This window comes from Daphnia pulicaria, chromosome 8 (genome assembly GCF_021234035.1).
Source record: "Daphnia pulicaria isolate SC F1-1A chromosome 8, SC_F0-13Bv2, whole genome shotgun sequence".
Lineage (NCBI taxonomy): Eukaryota > Metazoa > Arthropoda > Branchiopoda > Diplostraca > Daphniidae > Daphnia > Daphnia pulicaria.
Genome location: NC_060920.1, coordinates 2,271,128 through 2,289,848, shown reverse-complemented (window position 1 = coordinate 2,289,848; position 18,721 = coordinate 2,271,128). Strand labels below are relative to the sequence as shown.

Here is an 18,721-nt window from a genome sequence, read left to right as displayed (position 1 = left end):
ACTTGCTTGGTTATTTGAATAGCTTTTGAGGCAGATATATGTTTCAATTTGTTGTAGAAGTCGATGCCGAAGATCATTCATTGCCGTGTTAACGAATTATACGTGAAAAACTTAAGAGTAAAATATAAGAACTTAAAGAAGAAGAAAAAACAATCCAACACAAAAAAACAACAATAATTGGCTCAGCTCAAAGTGAATTAATATACATAAAAACCCGACATGCAACGCCTTATAATTTACACAACTTAAAGTATAGATAATACCCGAAAATGAACTTCTAAGAAACAGGCGAATCGGTGCACTTACCGTCCGGTAGAACCTCGACGACGGCCGTGGAGAGCGGCTCGACGGTCGACTCGATGGACGTGGCCAGCTCGGGAATTTCGATCTTCAGTCCCAGCATGGGCTCCTCGATGATGGTTTGCGAGACCATGGCCGTCTGGCCTAGCCGGTCCATGATTTGGATCAGTGGCCACTGGGTCTCGGGCAGTTTCAAGGCCGGCAGTTCGCCCGCTTTGACGATGGTCAACATCTCCTCGCAGGAGATGCCCTCGTGAAGCAGAGTCGACACGCTGGCCATTTCGGGCACCGGAGTGGCCTCCAAACCGAATTCCTCCGGGTGGATGGCCATTTCGACGATGTTTTTGATGTCGGCCTTTTTGGTCTTGACCGCCTTGAGCACTGCCTTTAGGCCGATCGCCTCTTCCGGCAACAGTTTAGCGGCTTCTTTCACGGTAATCTAAACAATATCGAAATTTGTTATCAATCGAACATTCTATGCGACTTATTATCATTTTTACCTCGCGAACGATGGCCCTAGAGCCGTGATCTTCGACGATTCGAACCAGGGCCTTTTGGGTCTCTGGCGCGGTCAAAACGGGGAGATTTCCGGTTGAGCCCAGGGCCACAATCTGGTCGACTTTGACGCCAGATTTGAGCATGGTGTCGATGTTGACGAATTCCTGGAAAGGCGCTTGGTCCGGCGGGAACTCCTGGACCCTGTCGAGAGTGGCCATTTCGCTGACGTTGATCGACTCCTGAATGGAGAGGTCGATCAGGGCCCTCAATCCGATGGATTGATTGGTCACGAATTTGTCGAGCCTCTCCTCCACCGTCTGCGGGATTTCGTTGATTTCGGCGGGCAGGTTGAGGGCCGGCTCCTCGACGATTACTTGTGAGATGATGGCCGTCTGGCCGAGCTTGTCCATAATCTGGACCAAGGCCCATTGATTTTCCGGTAGGTTCAAGGCCGGCAGCTCTCCGGCTTTGACGATGGTCAACATCTCCTCGCAGGAGATGCCCTCGTTCAACAAAGTCGAGACTGTCGCCATCTCCGGCACCGGATGGGCTTCCAAGTTGAACTCTTCCGGATGCGTCGCCATCACCACAATGTCCTCCATGTTGGCGCTCTTGGTCTCGATGGCTTTCAGGACGGCCTTCATGCCGATGGGCTCCTCAGGAGCCAGTCGGGCCACCTCTTTAACGATGCCCTATCCATCCAAAACGTCCAAATTCGTTCGAATCATTCACGTTTCGTATCAAATAATTATTCAATTTAAAAAATTCAGACCTGAAGGACAACGGCCCGGAATCCTTGATCCTCCACCAGACGGACAAGAGCCTTCTGGGTTTCGGGGGCCGTCAGAGTGGGTAGATTGCCCAGGGCGCCGAGCGTGACGATCTGATCGACGGTCACGCCCGATTTGAGCATCGTTTCAATCTGGACGAATTCCTTGAATGGAGCCTCGTCGGGAACGAATTCTTTGGCCTTGTCCTGGGCCACCACTTCGGTGACGTTGAGCGATTTCCTTTCGGTCATCTCCAGCAGGGCTTTGAGACCCAGGGCTTGAGACTCCACGAATTTGCTGAGTCCTTCCTCGATCATGGCTTCCCGTTGAGCTTTGGCTTTGTTGATTTTCACTTCAGGTTTCGGTTGCTTCTCGGCTTCCTCTTTGGCCTTTTTATATTTTAAAGATAATAATTAATTAATTAGAGTTGATTTGATTTTTTTGATTTGTAATGTACCAATTTGGCCTCTTCGACAGCTGCCAACTTCTTAGCTTCTTCCGCCTTGGCCAATTCTCTGTTATTTTGTAAAAAAGATTAGAATGCGATGAGCCTGGAAGGAAGAAATGAATTGGCGACTAACTTTTCGTGCATGGCCTGTTTCAGGTATTCCTCCTTGGTGAGCTTAGCGCCCTTATCTTTCTTGTGCTTTTTATCCTCCTTCTCTTTCTTGACGCGAACCTTTTCCTCCTCCACTTTAGCCTTTTTGGCCATCCAAATCTTCTTGGCCTCGCCAGTCAATTCTTTACAATCAACAAAATATTACCAGTAAAAAAACAAACAAAACAAATCTGCCGGGATGTTGCCGCGATCAAAAATCGGCTATACCGTGAACGTGAAGACGAGCTTTAGTCACGTGACTTCCGGAATTGCTGGTGGCTTTGCACATGTACTCGCCCTCCAGGTCTTGGTCGACTTCGAGGAAAGTGCACGAAGTCGTGCTGTCCGTGATGCGGATCTTGATGTTCGGGTTGGGGTTGAGCAGTTTGTTGTTGAAATACCAACAGATATCTGAGTGGGGAAAAAAACAAAATTCCCGTTTCCATTTCGATGAAAAATCGATCGTTTAAAATTAAAAGTTTTTTTTCTTATTTGGTTATTCACCTGGTTTAGGATTTCCGGCGTAGTGGCACTCAAATTTGGCCTCTTCGCCTTCTTGAACTCGAGCGTCGACAATCTCCGTCGTGAATTGCGGAGGCTGGATCGACTCTGCAAACGATGTTTCAAACCACCCGAAAAACCAAAATTAAAACATTTTCCATGCGGCGGGAATTTCAAAAAAAAAGAAAAAAGGAAAAGAAAAAATGAACGTGCAATCATGCCAAACATAAAAAGTTAAAAAATTTTCTTTGTATTCACACTATGTACATCAGACACATAGGAAAATGATTAGCGGCGTGCATTTTATATTAGGATATGTCGTACATGGTTTCGAGCATGAGGAATTCCTTCAAATCTTCCATGCTGGAGGCGGAGATGAGGTCGGTCATGGAGGTTTTCAGACTTTGGGTTTTGTGGGCGGGGTCGAGGGCTTGGGCCGACTCGGAGGTGGGCGTTTCCCCGTTCTCCTGGATCGGCGACAACATGGTGGAGAAATTCAACGTGCGGGGCACCTCCAACCGAGGCATGTCCTCTTCCGGCCGGATGGTTTGTTCCGGTTCATCTTCTTCTTCATCCTCGTCATCTTCGCTTTCGTCGGGGTAGGTGCTGGTGTCGGATTCATCCTCCTCCTCCTCCTCCTCGCCGGAAGAAGGAGTTGGCGTTTTGTTATCGTCGTCGTCGTCGGTCGGGCCGCCGATGGCCTCGATGGCCGCCGTGATCGATTGCCTGTGAGAGTGCAGGTAACCGGACAGGACGGACTGGGCGAAGATGGAGGCCGAAGAGACGCTCAGGTCGGATTTGTACATGGGAGAAGGGACATGCGGGATGAGGGTGTCGTACTCGGTGCTGGAGGCTTTCAAATTGCTCAAGCTGGGCCGGCGACTGGAGCCGCAGTCGGAGATGAAGACCGAGTCGCTGCCCGTCGACACGTCGCCCATCGAGTGGCACTTGCTAATCAGTTCATGCATGGTGGCGCTATCTATGGACATGCTGCGCTCCGAGTCGGAGCCGATGTGGTTCAGCCGGATCCTCGGCACCACCATCACCGGAAGCGACGGATTACTAATATTACCTAGCATTTGGGCGCGGACGATCTCCATCTTGGTCACCCATTCCGGCTTGCGGTACGTGGGCGTGTCCTTGTATTCTGTCGGGCGGTAATTTCAACAACAAAAAAGAAATTAAAAAATTCGGATTAGAATAGATTTAAAAAAAACATGTCAAAATGTTGTGGGCGTGTGTGATTAGAATATGCGCCAATTTGGAGATAGAAGCAAATAATGGGGTTAGTCATTCATATCACATGAGGAATCAATGAATAGAGAAAAATGATTAAATTATATATAAAGCCGTTGTGTGTCTGTGTTTCTCCGCGATACAAACACAAGAAACAACCTGCAAACTTGGAAAAAGAAAAGAAACGGAAAGGCTCTTTTATGCATTAGTCCCGGACAAACAGAAAAATAAGCGCGATAATATGAAACAACATGAGTTTGGTTTTTTGAAGAATAAGCGCGTGTTTAAAAAAATATATATAAAAAGAAGATGAATGTTTGTGTGTTTGTGTGTTGCGGGGTGTAATAGGTGGATAAAGGAATGTAAAAGGGAAGATTTACGTGAAGCTGCAAAAGAAACAAATTGGGAACAAAAAAGAAACCAAAGTTGATTAGCGTCTTAATTAAATTATTTGCAATTGAATTTTTTTATTATACAAATCAGCCGGAACTAAAATAAAAATTATTTTCTTTTTTTTTACAGCGAAAAAATTGCGTAAAGAGAAGAAACAGGCAAAACTGACCAGTGACATTGAGGTGAGTGATGGAGGTGACGACGCCCTTGTCGTTGTGAGCTTCGCACATGAGCTCGCCGGCGTCGTCCGGGAAGACTTCGCCCAGCGTCAAAATGGAAGTCCCGTCTTCCAGGTGATCGATGCCGAAATCCTTGGACGGCTGGATCTCTTTGCCGTTCAAATACCAGAACACCGACGGCCTTGGATAACTCTCCACTTTCACCTCGAATCTGTCCAATTCGAAATTTCGAAATTGAATTATTATTGTTAAGTACTATTTTCCCCTTGTATATAAGTTTATAGGGTTGTATTACCTGGCTTGCTGGCCGTCTTTGACGTCGACTTGGCGAGGCAAGGCCACCACAAAGCGCGGAGCCGATCCGGAATCTTGGACCAGCTCTTCTTCCTTGGACTCTTGCGGCTGGAACTTTGCCGATTTCTTCTCCGTTTTGGTTTTGACCGACTTTTTATTCACCACCGGTTTGTCGCTGAGCAAGTCGTCCTCGGAGCCGCTAGGGCCCGTCAAGTCCTCCCAAGTGCCGACCGACGGTCCGGCAGTGATGGAAGCGCTCTCCGAATCCGGGATGTACTCGTATCCTATTTTTAAAAATAATTGTCAATCAAATTGATGAAATGAATTGTGTTCCAGGTGACATACTTTCGACTTGAAGAGTTGTCGAGGTGGTGATCTGGCCGGCACGGTTGACGGCCTTGCATTCGTACACTCCGGCATCTTCCGGGAAGGCTTCGGCCAATCGAAGAACGGCTTCTCCTTGGGGCGATAGCGACATCATCACGCCATTGTGCTCGCGGACGGGCTGGCCGTTGTGGTACCATTTAATCCGCGGCATAGGTGTACCATTCACCTGTATTCAATTCAACAAAAGAATGAGCCTGGGCTGGAAATGAAAATAGAAATCAAATTTTTATACTTGGCAAATGAGTCGGACTTCTTCTCCGTCCATGACTTTGGTTTGCGGAAGTTCTTTGACAATGAACGGCGGAGTGAATTCCTCGGCCAGCAGCTGGCGCTCGACCGTCAACGTGGCGGTGGAGGCCACCGATCCGGCGGCGTTCTCCGCCTTGACCGTGTAGATGCCGCTGTTCTCGACGAAGGATTCCGGAATGAACAGCGTCGATCGGTTGTTCTGAGTGACGATCTGCATGGCCTCCGTGTTCCGGACGACTTGCCCGTGCTGCTTCCAGCTGAAAACGCATTCCGGCGCCGAGTCCACTTCGACTTCCATGACGATGGCTTCGCTCTCCGGAACGATTTGAGGCCGGAGGGCTTTGCGGAATTTCGGTGGCTGCTGGGCCGTCGCTTTGCCGTCGGCCAGCTGGATGGACGCAGACGTCCGAGCCTCTCCGCCCTCGTTCATGGCCCGGGCCTCGTATTTGCCGGCGCTGTCGGCGTCGCAGCGGACGACGACCAGCGTCGACTCGGTTTTGAAGGTTGTGACCAGTCGGTTCTCGGTCTGCTGGATTTCACGCCCGTTGTGGTACCATTTGACTTCCGGCGTCGGGTAGCCGTCGAAGCGGATCGTCATGACTTTACGGCTGCCCGTCTCGACCCGATCGGGTTCCAGCGGCTGGGCGATAACCGGAGCTCGAACCAGTTCTTGATGGCTCACCACTATCATGTCACCTGTTGGATATAAGATTCATCAAATTACTTTCTTTCCGGTTTCCAGCTGCTAGGCAGGCGGAGGCGGATTAACTTACCAACGGTGAGAGGGGCTTCGCACTCGGCCGTTCCGTGGGTGTTGGTGGCCCGGCATCGGTAGACGCCCTCGTCGTCGGGGAAGACTTCGGTGATGGTCAAACTGGCGGCTCCGGTCGCCGGTTCGAAGGCCGGCTGGAAATCTCTCGACGGACGGATCTCGCGCTGCCCGCAATACCACGTGATTTGCGGGATGGGCTTGCCCGTCAGCGTGCAGATTAACTTGGTGGGCTCGCCATCCGACGCCCGGATGGGACTCAACGGCAGAACGAAGCGCGGCGCTTCGCCTCCCTCACCTTTGGCTGTTGGAAAAATAAGAAAATAGACATTCAAATTGATTTGAAATAAATAACATTTAGGTTATTTAGGTTATTTAGGTTATACTTTGATAAATGACAGCATTTTCGTGAAAAGCAATTCATAATGATTTAACGACTGGCAGCTACATGAATAACGGTCTGTGTTTAACAAGGATGGATGGCCGTAAATAACTTTTTGGGGGAAAAAAATGTCCGGTCGTAAATTATGCACCTTTGTGGCGTAATTATTTGAGAGCCGGAATGAGAGATGGACTTATACGGGAGTCGGGAGAAATGGCCAGCTAGTTAGAGGTAGTTGGACGTGTTCATTGCCTTTTGAAATATATGTACAGTATATATATAGTCGGCTGGGAATAGAGAGCGCATTTTAACTCACTGGAATATAATTATAACAAATGACTGCTGGCCAGCATCAGGCCACCTACCAGGGAAAGTTTTTTTTTTTTTAAGATGGAGGTTCTTTATAACAGTTATTTGACCCGAGGCCTTCAATAAATTAGGCTGTTACAACCGATTGTTTCCCAGATTTTTATGATCTACTTTTTGATAGCTAGTCATTTTCAAGTCATTAAATTTCAATTTTCTTCAGAGTTAAATTTAGATTTTTTTTTTTTGTTTCTTTGGAATGTTTTCGGCCAAGCTTCGGCGGATGAAATGCCAGCGGCTGCCGGACAGGGCATTGTAAAGAAAATAAGCTTCAATAAACTATCGAACCTTATCGACGAGAGCAGAAATTGTTGAAACATTTCCAAAGTCGAATAGAAAAAGATTTTCCAAACAAATAAAAAATAATAAAATAAAACGACGACAGCGAAATATCGCAAAGTCAACAGAAATGATCAATCCGAAAGTGTTGGCTTGAGACCTACATTCCTTTAATTCGGTGTGACGGGCCGAATCGGCCGCATACCGTCGCATATATTCGGCGTAGAGCAGAGAGTGCTGGACGCGTTGCCAAATGGCGGCGGCTGTGGCTAGGCGCAAGCGCAGCATAGCCCAGCAGCATCGCTTCCATCTAATCTCTCGGCTACTTTTTCAGAATTATCCGTCTATTTTTGTATGTCACCCTTTGCCTTCTTGACTGGCCCATTTTCCACAACAGCCCACGCACGGAGAAATGGGAATTTAAAGACCCGATACAGTCTAAACTATTCACCTACTACTACGCTATGAATATATACAATAACAGTATAAAAGTGATGATGTAACTTACATGAGTTAAAGAACCAAGAGAACATGTTTCGTCACGGAATTTCTACTGCGGAAACATTTCCCTTTATCCGGAACTCACAAAGGGGGATCGATTCGAAAATTGAATTGAATTGGAGATTTGATTGAGTTGATAATTAAACACGGAAAAAAATTAGAATAAAAAGAAAAGGGGGTCGTCGGTTATCGTGTGTCCACCCAGTGCAAAGGGAACCCAGACTTCGACTGAAGTCGATTTCCATTCGGACGGCCCGAAATGCCTCCGCTGGTCGCAGATGCAAAAGTTGGCACGGGACCACATCAGCGTCGGGTCATGTGACTTTGCATCCGGAATGCAACACGCACCGCCCGTCGTCGTCGTCGTACCCACCGTCGAAATCCCGTTTTTTAAATTTAGACCGGACGACACCAGCTCTCGGCGGATAGGCCGTCCTCCCCCCCACCCCTTACTAGTTTCTCCTGTCACTACACTGTCGCCCAACAACAGGAATTGTCGCTGCCAATTGCGATCCTTCCGTCAGATATTTTTGTTGTTGTTTTCTTTCTTTTTGTGTTAACCGAAACCATCGGGAGCCGTAATGGCCCACTTAAACGCAATTGGAAATGAATTTTTCTCCATTTGAGAGAAAAAGATCATTAACATTCTAAAATATCCTGGCCGGCTGGAATTCCAGCTAGTCGGCTTTTAAGGGCCTTTTTTTCTAAATTTTCAAACGGCCCGCCATCAGCCCGCGAGTTGATCCGTTGAAAATTAGAGAAACTCGAGAAGAATGTTGGGCCAGCTTTAAATCTAATTTTAATAATCTTTTTAAATTAAATAAATGAAACTAACCTTGTACGATAAAGTTGGCCGAGGTGATGGCGCTGCCGGCCTCGTTGACGGCCCGGCAGGTGTAGATGCCGGTGTCTTCGAGAACGATTTGGCTGATTTCCAAGACGGAACTGGCCGGCTCGGTGGTGATGTCCAATCGATCAGCCGTCGGTAAGAGGACACTCTCGTTGCGGTACCAGGTGATGGTGGGCAGCGGCTCGCCCTGGAACTGGCAGTGCAGACGGACTTTCTTGCCCGTCCGGCTGCTCAGCGGCTGCAGTTTCTTGGTGAAGACGGGCGCCTGGAATTTCGGGGCCATCGCGATCGACGCTTTCATTTTGGGCAGTCGAGTTGTTGATTTCTCTTCCGGCGACGGCGGCTGGACCATTTCCGTCCTGTGAGTCGTCGACGTTTGGGAAATTTTAGTCGTCGTGATGCTGACCGTCTGCTGGTCCGGCAAGACTTTCAAAATTTCCGTTCGGCTCTCAGCAGTGACGTCCTGAACGGCTGGAACGTCTGGCCGCTTCAGTTGGACACTTTTGACGGACGCCGTCAAGGTGACGGGACTGGCGGGTTCGTCAAGAACGGCCGGAATTGGCTTCAGTTCAACCGGCTGGATTGGTGCGGATGTCGTAGCCTCGGAAATGTCCGGAATGTACTGCCGCTGCGTGCGTTTCAGCCGAGTGACGGACGTGATGGACGTTTGATCGTCCGGCGGAAATTGCTCCGAAATCAGTGACACATCCTGGACTACTTCCGGCTGGAGCGGCTTCTCTTCCATCGGCGTCGCTGAAGGTGTGACGGAAGGAGTTCGAGGCTTCCTCCACGAAGGCGACACGTCGATTTTCGATTCCGGAATCGATTCGATCGACACTTCCGTACGGTCGGAAGAAAAGGATATCGGAATTTCTGATCTGACCACTGCTGCAACTTCCGGCACTTCCGGCTGAGGTATCTTCTTTAATTTAATCATTTCCGGCTCCGGTTCTTCCGCTTTGGGCTTTTGGGGAGTCCGCTTCAGGACGACTTGCTGCTGGATCGGTACGGTTTCCGGTTCTCTCGGAGAGCGTCTAACCGATTTGCTTCCCTCGGGAATCTTTGGTATCTCTGCCGGAATAACTGTTAATGTTTCCGTCAACTGGACCTCTTCCGGCTTACGTATTTGAGGTGTTGGCTTTAGTGAGACTTGTGTGGCCACTACGGGCTCCGGCATCTCGCGTGCCGCCGGAACGACCGGCTTTAAAATCATTTTGGTGACCACCGGAACATCTTTTCCCGCCGGAGGAACTTTGACTGGGACGGAAGTCGGAATGTTGATTGATTGCGATTCCGGTGGCGTCGCGATCTGGGAGCTGGCAGCTTCCGGCTGAGGTATTTTCTTCAATTTTACGATTTCTGGTTCCGGCTCTTCCGCTTTTGGCTTTTGCGGCGTACGTTTCAGCACTACAACTTGCTGCGGAATCGGTGCGGATTCCGGTTCTCTCGGAGAGCGTTTCACCGTTTTGCCTCCGTCGAGAATCTTTGGAACCTCTTGAGGCTTGGCAAGAACGATTCCAGTTAATTTTGTTTCTTCCGGTTCCGGAACCGGAAGAATTTGAGGTATGGGGACTGCAACTTCTGGAACCGATTCCGGCTCGATTTTCCGCGCCGGAATGACAGGTTTCAAATTGATTTTGGCTTCGACTAGAGGAACGTCCTTCCCCTTCTGCGGAATTTTCACGTCAGCCGGAGCGGAAGTCGGAATGCTTGTTTCTGGAGTTTCATCCGGTTTGGAGGGAGCGATGACTGGAACGGCGTCGATCTTTTCTTTCATTTCATCAGGAACTTGAGGAATGACTTTCTTCCTCCAGGGCACTTCTTTGTTACTTACAGAGATTTCCGGATGGACACTTTCCGGAAGAGTCTTGACTGGATCGACTTGTGTCGGCGTGGCAAGTTGCGCAACCGGACCGGTTCTGTCCGGACTCATTTTGGCAAGCGTGATCGACTCTTTGGTTTGTTGAGGTATGATGTCGCGCTGGATGCTTCCGGCATCCAGTTGTTTAGCCTCAACCGGCGCTTCCCCGTCGCCTTTACGAAGCGCGACGGGTTTCAATCGAATTTCCGGTTTCTCCGGCAATTCCGTCGGTTTCACCGGCACTTTTTTCAATTTAATTTCCGCCGCTTCCGCCTCTTCCGGCTTGGCTTTCTGCGGAGTTCGTTTCAGAACGACTTCCACCGGTTTCTCGTCTTCTTTTGGCCGGGGGATCGGTTTCAAGTAAACCGTTTGGTCTTGACCTTCAACCGGCGATTTCAGCGGAATCTTTTTCAGCTGGACGCTTTCCGGCTCGCTTTCTTCCGGCTTCTTTTTCTGCGGCGTCCTTTTCAAAACGACTTCTGGAACTATTTCCGTCTCCTGTTTGATGAGTTTGTCTCCGGATTTCTCTGATGGCAAATTGCTTGGCTGGATCGTAAAAGATTCCGGCTGGAACGTTGTGCTGGGCTCCGCGTTGGCTGGAAGCGCCGGTTTCCTCCACGGAGTCGCCGTCTTGATTTCTGGCTGGATCCCAACTGGCGCCCGTTCCAAAGCTTCGCCAACTTCCGCAGTCGTTGCTCTTTCGACTAACTGGTCCGGCTGAGGCTTTAACGGCTCGCCGGATGACAGTAACTGCCCAGAGACCTTGACTGGAACAGGTTTGAGTTTCACCTCGGATCTCTGCTCGTGTACTTCCTCTTTTCTCACCGCCGGAATCGGTTTCAGATCTTTTTTCAACTCGGCGGACACTTTGCCCGTCTCGGCCGTCTTGTCCGGTTTTTGTTGGATCGTCCGTTTCAATTGCATTTGCGGATGCGGTTCAGAAACGTCTTCCTTGAAGGTGGTGGGTTTGGCCGGCAATTCCGGCTTCTTCCTATTTTCAAGCTCAATCTCCAGTGTTTCTTTCAGCTGGATGGCCGGAATAACTTGTTCCGTCTCTAACGGAGATCCGTCAATGTTCTCGGTTGTTTTGGCTTGTACTTTCTGGCGTTCCAGAGATTCCGCCTTCGGTTTCTCTGGAATGGCTGGCCTGACTGGCACGGCTCTTTCCCCAACGGATTCTTTCGGTTTCGGTGGCAATTCCGGCTTGATTTTTTCCTTCACCAATTCATCAACCGCTGACGTTTCCGGCGACTCGACTGCTGGGACAGATTGAATTCCCATTGTGGTTTTCGGACCCAGCACTTTCTCCGGTTGCTCATCCGCTTTTTGAGGCTTGGCCGGAATCGGTTTCAGTTCGACTTTGTGATCCGGTTTGACCACATCCTTCATCGCTTCCTTTTGCGGAGTTTTCTTCAACTCGACTCCGCCGAACGTTTCCACCTGTCCAGCAGCTTTCTTCGCCGCGGGCTTTATGTCCGCTTTCTTCTCGGCCGGTTGTCCGTCGCCGACTGTCGGCTTGGCAATTGTTCCAGGACTAACCGGAATAATCTCCTTCGGTTGGACCGGAACTTTCCGTAAAAGAGCCGGACTGGATTCCTTTTCCATTGGCTTGGGTTTCTGAGGTGTCGGTTTGAGAATGGATTCGTCTTTGACGGCCTTCCGGCTGACCGGAATGATTTTGATCTTATCTCTGGGCTTGTGGGTCGTTGTGGCTCCATCGCCGGCCAAAGCGGCCAGCTTCTGAGTCAGAAAAGCTTTGGCCGTTTCTTTTTTCTCGACCTGGGTCAAGTCGATCGAGTCCGGCCGGCTGGGCGTCGGCGATCGTTTGCGGAGCATCTCCTTGCCGGCCTTCCATTCGACAACCTCCAGCAACTGGGAGCTGCTGGACTCTCGTTTTTCTGGCGAAGATTCTCGACTACCGGACGTCTTGCGCAGTTTGACCGACTTCCAGGGAACGCCCAGCTGCTGGGCCGGAGCTTCCGGATGACTGGGCGTCGTGGCCGGCGAGCTGTCCCTCGACGTCTTTTTCAGCATCTGAACGCCAATCTTCCACGGAACGCTGGCCTCCTGGGACGTTTCCGGTAGGTCCGTCTTGGAAGGCGAGTTCTCCCTGGACGTTTTTTTCAAGAGCTGGGCTCCCGTCTTCCACGGAACGTCGGCCGAGGACGCCTTGGAGGCCAGCGGCGGTACCGTGTCCACCAGTGACGTCCGTCGGTTTGGCGACGATTTCCTGAGCATCTCGGCTCCGCTCTTCCAGGCCGGCGCCACTTTGACCGACTCGCCGGATTTCGGCTGAGGTTTCTTCAGGAGCTGGAGGCCCGTCTTCCAGGCTGGCTCCTCTTTCTTGCCGATGGATAATTGACCGGGCCGTCTGTCCTCCGACCGGCTCCTTTTGCGCCAAGGAGCCTCCTCGACCATCGGGATCCGTTCCGTCGGCGGAGAGCTGGACTCTCGCCTCCTCCAGGGAGCGCTCTGATGAACCCCGTCCGCCCTTGCTCCGGTCCGTCTCTGCTCATCCGACGCCTTCTGAACCGATACGACGTTGGTGCTGGTGGTAGTAGTAGACGTTTGCTGGACTTGAGGCTGGCCCGTCTGCTGGGCGTCATTGCTGGGCGTCTTGGGTCCTTTGTGGTGACCGACTCGCTGGAACCTGGCCTGTTTCCCTGTTACAGAAACATTGGCCCGTCAGACTGGTTGCCTCTTTCATCGCCGGCCTACGCGCTGACTCGTCTCGAAACGGCCGGAATGTCTTGCCCGTCTCATCTCTCTCTCTCTTCTCTTTGCCCATTATTTATAATCAAAAAAGAGAGTTCCCCGAATAGAAACCAAATAACAATCTCCTTCCCCTGGACGGATTCCAGCTGCGCCCATCTCGGCACACCATCCAAAGCCAAGGCGTTTGATTGTTGATTCAAGATTACATGCCCGCCCACTTTCGCTCGTGTTTATATGAAGGAATGAAAAAGAAACCGTAGGAGGCCGGCCGGTTGGAGAGAGAGAGAGTTGATTACAAATTTATATACAACAACCCGTTTCTTTCTATTGCGACTTGTTATCATTGGGAAAAGGTTTTTTTGATAGGGAAAATGGCCAGCTGGAAAGGTTCCCAGCACACATTTCGACACGCCCCTGTCGCCACGGAACGACGGAACGGCCCTTATTTGAGGCTAATGACTGGTGGGCACCGAGTCGAGTCGAGTCGGGAGAGATCGGTCGTGAGTCATCTTTTTCTTGTCCAAATGACTCACGCTATTGGGAACGGGGAGATAGTATCTAGAGTTGCGGAACACAAACCCGCCCAAAAACTTCAAACAAACGGAAAAGAAGGAGGAGGAGGATAGCTAGAGAGACGGGCAGAGAGTTGTGTAGTTACATTGAAGGTGTAACTAATCTGGCCAGGCAGTTACCGGCTCGACTCGGTCGGAGTCGGTCGTTGAAACGGGACAATCGACACTGGCAACTCCTCCCATTCTTTTGAGAAACACGTCTGAACCGGCCTCCTAGTTTGCACCCAGTGAAATTATCTAATCGAAAACTTTAATTTTAAAATTATCGATTGACTAAATATTGTAATTTCTAATATCGAAAGAAGAGTTTTGTGTCGTTTTCTCATCGAAAAGTTTTTGTTTGATTTGGTGATGGCGATGTTGTCGTTGGTTAATGTGATCGATGTCTTAAACAAAAAAAAAGGCGTGGTCTTAATTTTCCACTCTCTTTTTTCCTTTTTGATTTGAAACGTTTCGATTTGAGTTACCATGCAAAATCAAGGTCATTGTGAAAAAAAAATTGCAGCCACGAAAATTGAAATCCAAATATTTCGAATTTTCAATTTACTTTTTTATTATTTACTTTAATTTCTTTTTTGTCGTCAATTTTTACCCGACCAACCAACAGAAAAACATGCTTTGTGCTCGTGTATTTCGACGATGATGTCATGTGTGTGTGTGTGTGTGTGATTTTTTTTCAGAATTTTTGTCCATTAATTAAATAATAAAAAAAAGTCAAAACTACTCGATTTGGTATTTTTTTTTGTTCTCGTTCGTTTCGTTTTGAAACTTGCTTGTATTTTTTTTTGAGAGGGAAAAAAAATAGAAGGAAGGCAGAACGGACAAGGAAAGAGCGAGACAGCGCGCAAAAAAAGGGCGTGGTTTTGGGGGGGAGGGGGAGGGCAAGGGGGGGGTACGGAAGAGCCATTTAAATTCCAAAAATAAAAAAGGCCGACATGTGATATAATAATAGTAATAATAAAATCATTCGAAAAAAGATGATCAAAGCCCTTTTTCTCATTTGTCTTTTGTTTTAATGCTCTACAATTCAAATATAGTATGGCGCGAATAATAATGATCCAAATATCAAAAAAAGCTTGGCGATCACCTTTGAAAAAAATGGCGTTCAAAAATAATTCAAAAGGCACTTTCGAATGAATCAGGAAAAAAAGGAAAAGAGGAGGAGGGAGTATAGAGAATCTCTCGCTACAATTTTTAATTTTTTCCAATTGTGTGGAATCAAATCAAAGCCGAAAGTTAGTGTTAATTAACAAGTTTTGGTTTGGCCAATGAAATATAAAATCGAAAAAACACAATGAAAGGGAGAGGCGAGAGAGAGAGGAGAGAAGAAAATAATCAAAAAATTCAACTGGACAAAAGGAGAGAGGAGCAAATGAAAACAAGAAGTATGGGCGAGAGAGTGTGGCCTTTTTCTCTCCAAAATTATTTTTCTTTTTTTTTTTGACTGGAACAACAACAACAACAACACAAACACACACAGAAATTATGCAGCGATCAAGGCTCACTTTTTGTTTGCAAATTTTTTTTTGTTCAACTCTCCGCCCTCCCTTTTTTTTTCTTGTTAACATTCCAAAACTCTCCGTCCGGCTTAAATTTTTTTTTAAATTGAATTAAAAAAAAAGGAAGTTATTTTTACTTTTTTGTTAGCTTTTTTCGGGCCGACAATGCAAAAATAATAAAAAAATCACGACGAGAGAGATAGAAAAGAAAAAAAAGGAAGGTAAAAAAGAGTTTGTCATAACACACGTCGTATATCATGAGGCGGGGATCAATTCAACGAAAGGGGGCAGGGGGGTGAAAATTAAAAAATAATATTATAACGAGTTAATAATTAAAATGATAAAAAAATTTCTAACTAAATTTTTTGCAAATTTTGGGTTAATTTGGTAGAAATTTTGACACAAAACTCTTTGTCTTCTGGGTTTATATATCATAAAAATAAGCTGCAATTTTTTTTTTTTTTTTTGATTTTTGAAATGTTTTTTTTTTGTCATAATAACTTTGGGGCCGGTTCAGCGTAGTAGCGGGAAAATAATTTTTTTTTTGTTTTCAGAAAAAAAAAGTCTAAATCTTGTGGCACAATTTCGTTCAACACCCCATCTATGTAAAAATGACACACTTGATATATATAAATAGCTCAGCGCCCGTCGTCTCGACGGGACGGACGGGCCGGCATATTATTATTATGATTTTGATCTCTACGAGAGAGTGTGTGCGTTTGTGTGTGTCATGGAGTATTTTCTTTCGTAAATTTTTGGGGGTATTTGTTTGTTTGTTTTGTTTTGTTTTAGGGCTTACTGTGCACGGTCAGGTACGCAGACGACTCCACTTGACTGGCCGGGTTGGTGGCGCGACACGTGTAGACGCCCGAATCCTCCGGGTAGGTGGTTTTGATCAATAAGACCGCGTGGTTACCTTCCTGGATCATCTGCTTCAAGACGGACAAGACGGACAAAACGGAAAAATAGAGACGGGCACAACAACAAATTCACAGAAAAAGAAAAGAAATGGAAAGAATAGAAGAAATTAGAATAGCCCCCAAAGAGAAAAAAATTGAAATTCAAGTTAATACCTGAAAGTCGCTGGACGGCGGGATGATCTGGCCCTCCCTCATCCACTGGATGGTCGGCAGCGGAGTGCCGCTGACCAAAGTGCGGAACTGGACGGGGCTGCCCTCAACGACGTTGACGTCTTCCAGGTTGGTCAACGACGGCGGAACGTCGCCGGAATCGGGAGCTGTTAAAGCAAAAAAAAAAGTTAAAATTGAAATTGAAATCCTTAAATTGAAATGTAAGGAGATTTACCGATGACGTGGAGGCTGGCGGAGCACTCGGCCTGGCCGGTGGCGTTGCTGGCCACGCATCGATAAGTGCCTTCGTCTTCCGGGAAAGCTTCCGAGATGCGGAGGACGTGGGTGTCGCTACCTTCCTGCGACATGATGAAATAGCGCGAAGGTTTGATCTGCTGGCCGTCCTTCTCCCAGTTGATCTGCGGGGCCGGATTGCCGGCCACACGGCAGCGGAAGACGGCCGCTTGGCCTTCCGGAACGTTCTGCTCCTTCATAGCCAGCGAGAAGCGAGGCGACGAGGTCGAGGATTTCGACGATCCTTTAGCTTCCGGCGAAGATCCACCCGACTTGACCACCTGGGCTATCTCGACGTAGCACTGGGCCTCGCAGCGGCCCTCGCCGGCCGAGTTGATGGCCACGCACTCGTAGATGCCAGAGTCTTCCGGCAGCGTTTCGATGATGATGAGCGTGTAGACGTCGTCCTCCTCCAGGATCTTGTAGCGGATGTCGGAGGCGATCTTCCGGCCGTTCTTGAGCCAGTAAATGTCCATGGGCTTGGTGCCCGTCACTTTGGCGTCGAAGCGGATCAGCTGGCCGGCCTTGACGCTCGTGTCCTGGATGGTGCTAAGGAAGGAAGGCGGGACGAGTCCGCCGCGGCCGACGGGCCGCTCCTCCACCACCAAGTTGGCGCTGCACTTGGCCCCGCCTCCGCGGTTCTCGGCCACGGCGGCGAAGATTCCGGAATCCTCCATAAAGACCTGGCGGATCGTCAGCACCGACTTGGATCCGAAGTTGTGGATCTGGAACTCGGACGAGTTCTTGATGGGGAAATCCTCGCGGAACCAGGTGACGGTCGGCGTCGGATCGCCCTCGAATTCCACCTCGAAGCGGGCGCTCTCGTGCTCAAACACTCGGCACGGCTGGATCTTTTTGGTGAAGAATGGCGGCACGGCCGGTTTCTATTTTCATCAGAAAAAAACGGGTTAAAAATTAATTTCGTTAAAAATATTATTTTCTAATTCCGGAATTTTTCTTCCAGAATTCCGGAAGAAAAAAAAATTCCGGAAAAATATAATTTTTGGTTTGATTTGATTACCACTTGGCCCTGAACGACGCGTTCGTGGGTGCGGCCCTTGTGCTCGACTTCGGTGGTCTCGGTGGCCGTGATCTTGCGGGTGATCTCCATCTGGCCCTTGGTCTCCTTCTGGACCTGCTTCTGCTTGGCCACGTGAACCTCACGGCCATGAACCGACGACTCAAACGGGTCGGGTGGTACTCCGCCGCGATCAGAGTCGATGTGCACCTCCGATCGGTGGGCCTCGCTCGTCTTGCGGCTGGTCGCCGTTTGGCGCTCCACCGACTGGCGGCTGATGACGGTCGTCATCTGGTCGTGTCTCTGTTCCGTCTGCTCCGACGAGTGATCCCTATTTGGAAAAATTCAAATTCTCAAAATGATTTGGTGGGAAAATTTGAAAATTTTGAAAAAAACAAATTTACAATTTGGTTTCGTAGCTCTGGGCCATGCCCTTGGCCATGGAACTCTTGACAATCTTCTCGCCCGGTATGGCAAACTGGTGCGAAGCTTCTCGCAATTTCACCTCCTTGTGGACGACATTATCCTCCAGCTGGACAAACAAATTAAAAAATTAAAATTGTAAGTTTTTTTTTAAATTTCCCGCTGAAAATGTCGGGGGCGATCGGACGGACCTGTTTGAGGCTCTTGTAATAGTCGTCGTTCTTCTTGCTCTTGACTTGTCGCTGCCACTCCGTTTCCGTCTCCTGGACCGACTTCTTGGTGAAGAACTCGGCCGCAGAATCGCTCTGGGCCTGGCGGGACGGGTCCTCGAAGCGGCGCTGGAGCTCGCCGCCGTCCTGTCGATCCTTCTGGTAAGTTTTCAGGTCGCTATCATACCATGCTGGACAGACAAAGAATAGGACAAAGGGCCGCTAAAGATTTTTCATTTCTTTTTTGTTCGGGGGTTGCGTCGACTAATTCAGAAGAAAAATAAAACCAACAAACTGGACACGGACGGACGGGGGTTGGAGAAGAGAGTCCATTCAAAAAATCCCTGAGCTCTCAGAGATGATTGAAAAAAAAAAGGAGCTGGACAGAAAAAGAAAAGGTGGGAAAAAGTAATCTAGAAGACGGAACAGACAACAAAGACACAGCTGGACTAAAATAAAAATAAATAAAGAAAGGAAAGAGAAAAAATTTCTGGGGAAGCAGCTCTCA

The 18,721-nt window shown here is 48.6% G+C and overlaps 1 protein-coding gene across 3 annotated transcripts in view; it reads right to left on the bottom strand.

Annotated features, from left to right (window-relative positions):
• Nucleotides 1-18,721, bottom strand: part of LOC124312263 (titin-like) — a 66,538-nt gene that overhangs the window by 29,570 nt on the left and 18,247 nt on the right. For all 3 annotated transcript variants that reach the window (XM_046776719.1, XM_046776721.1, XM_046776720.1), the window contains exons 18-25: nucleotides 3,740-3,814; nucleotides 2,671-2,775; nucleotides 2,395-2,577; nucleotides 2,150-2,309; nucleotides 2,026-2,083; nucleotides 1,571-1,957; nucleotides 801-1,490; nucleotides 307-739 (exon numbers count right to left, since the gene is read on the bottom strand). In XM_046776719.1, coding sequence (XP_046632675.1) covers nucleotides 307-739; nucleotides 801-1,490; nucleotides 1,571-1,957; nucleotides 2,026-2,083; nucleotides 2,150-2,309; nucleotides 2,395-2,577; nucleotides 2,671-2,775; nucleotides 3,740-3,814 — 2,091 coding nt within the window. The remainder of the gene's footprint in view (nucleotides 1-306; nucleotides 740-800; nucleotides 1,491-1,570; nucleotides 1,958-2,025; nucleotides 2,084-2,149; nucleotides 2,310-2,394; nucleotides 2,578-2,670; nucleotides 2,776-3,739; nucleotides 3,815-18,721) is intronic.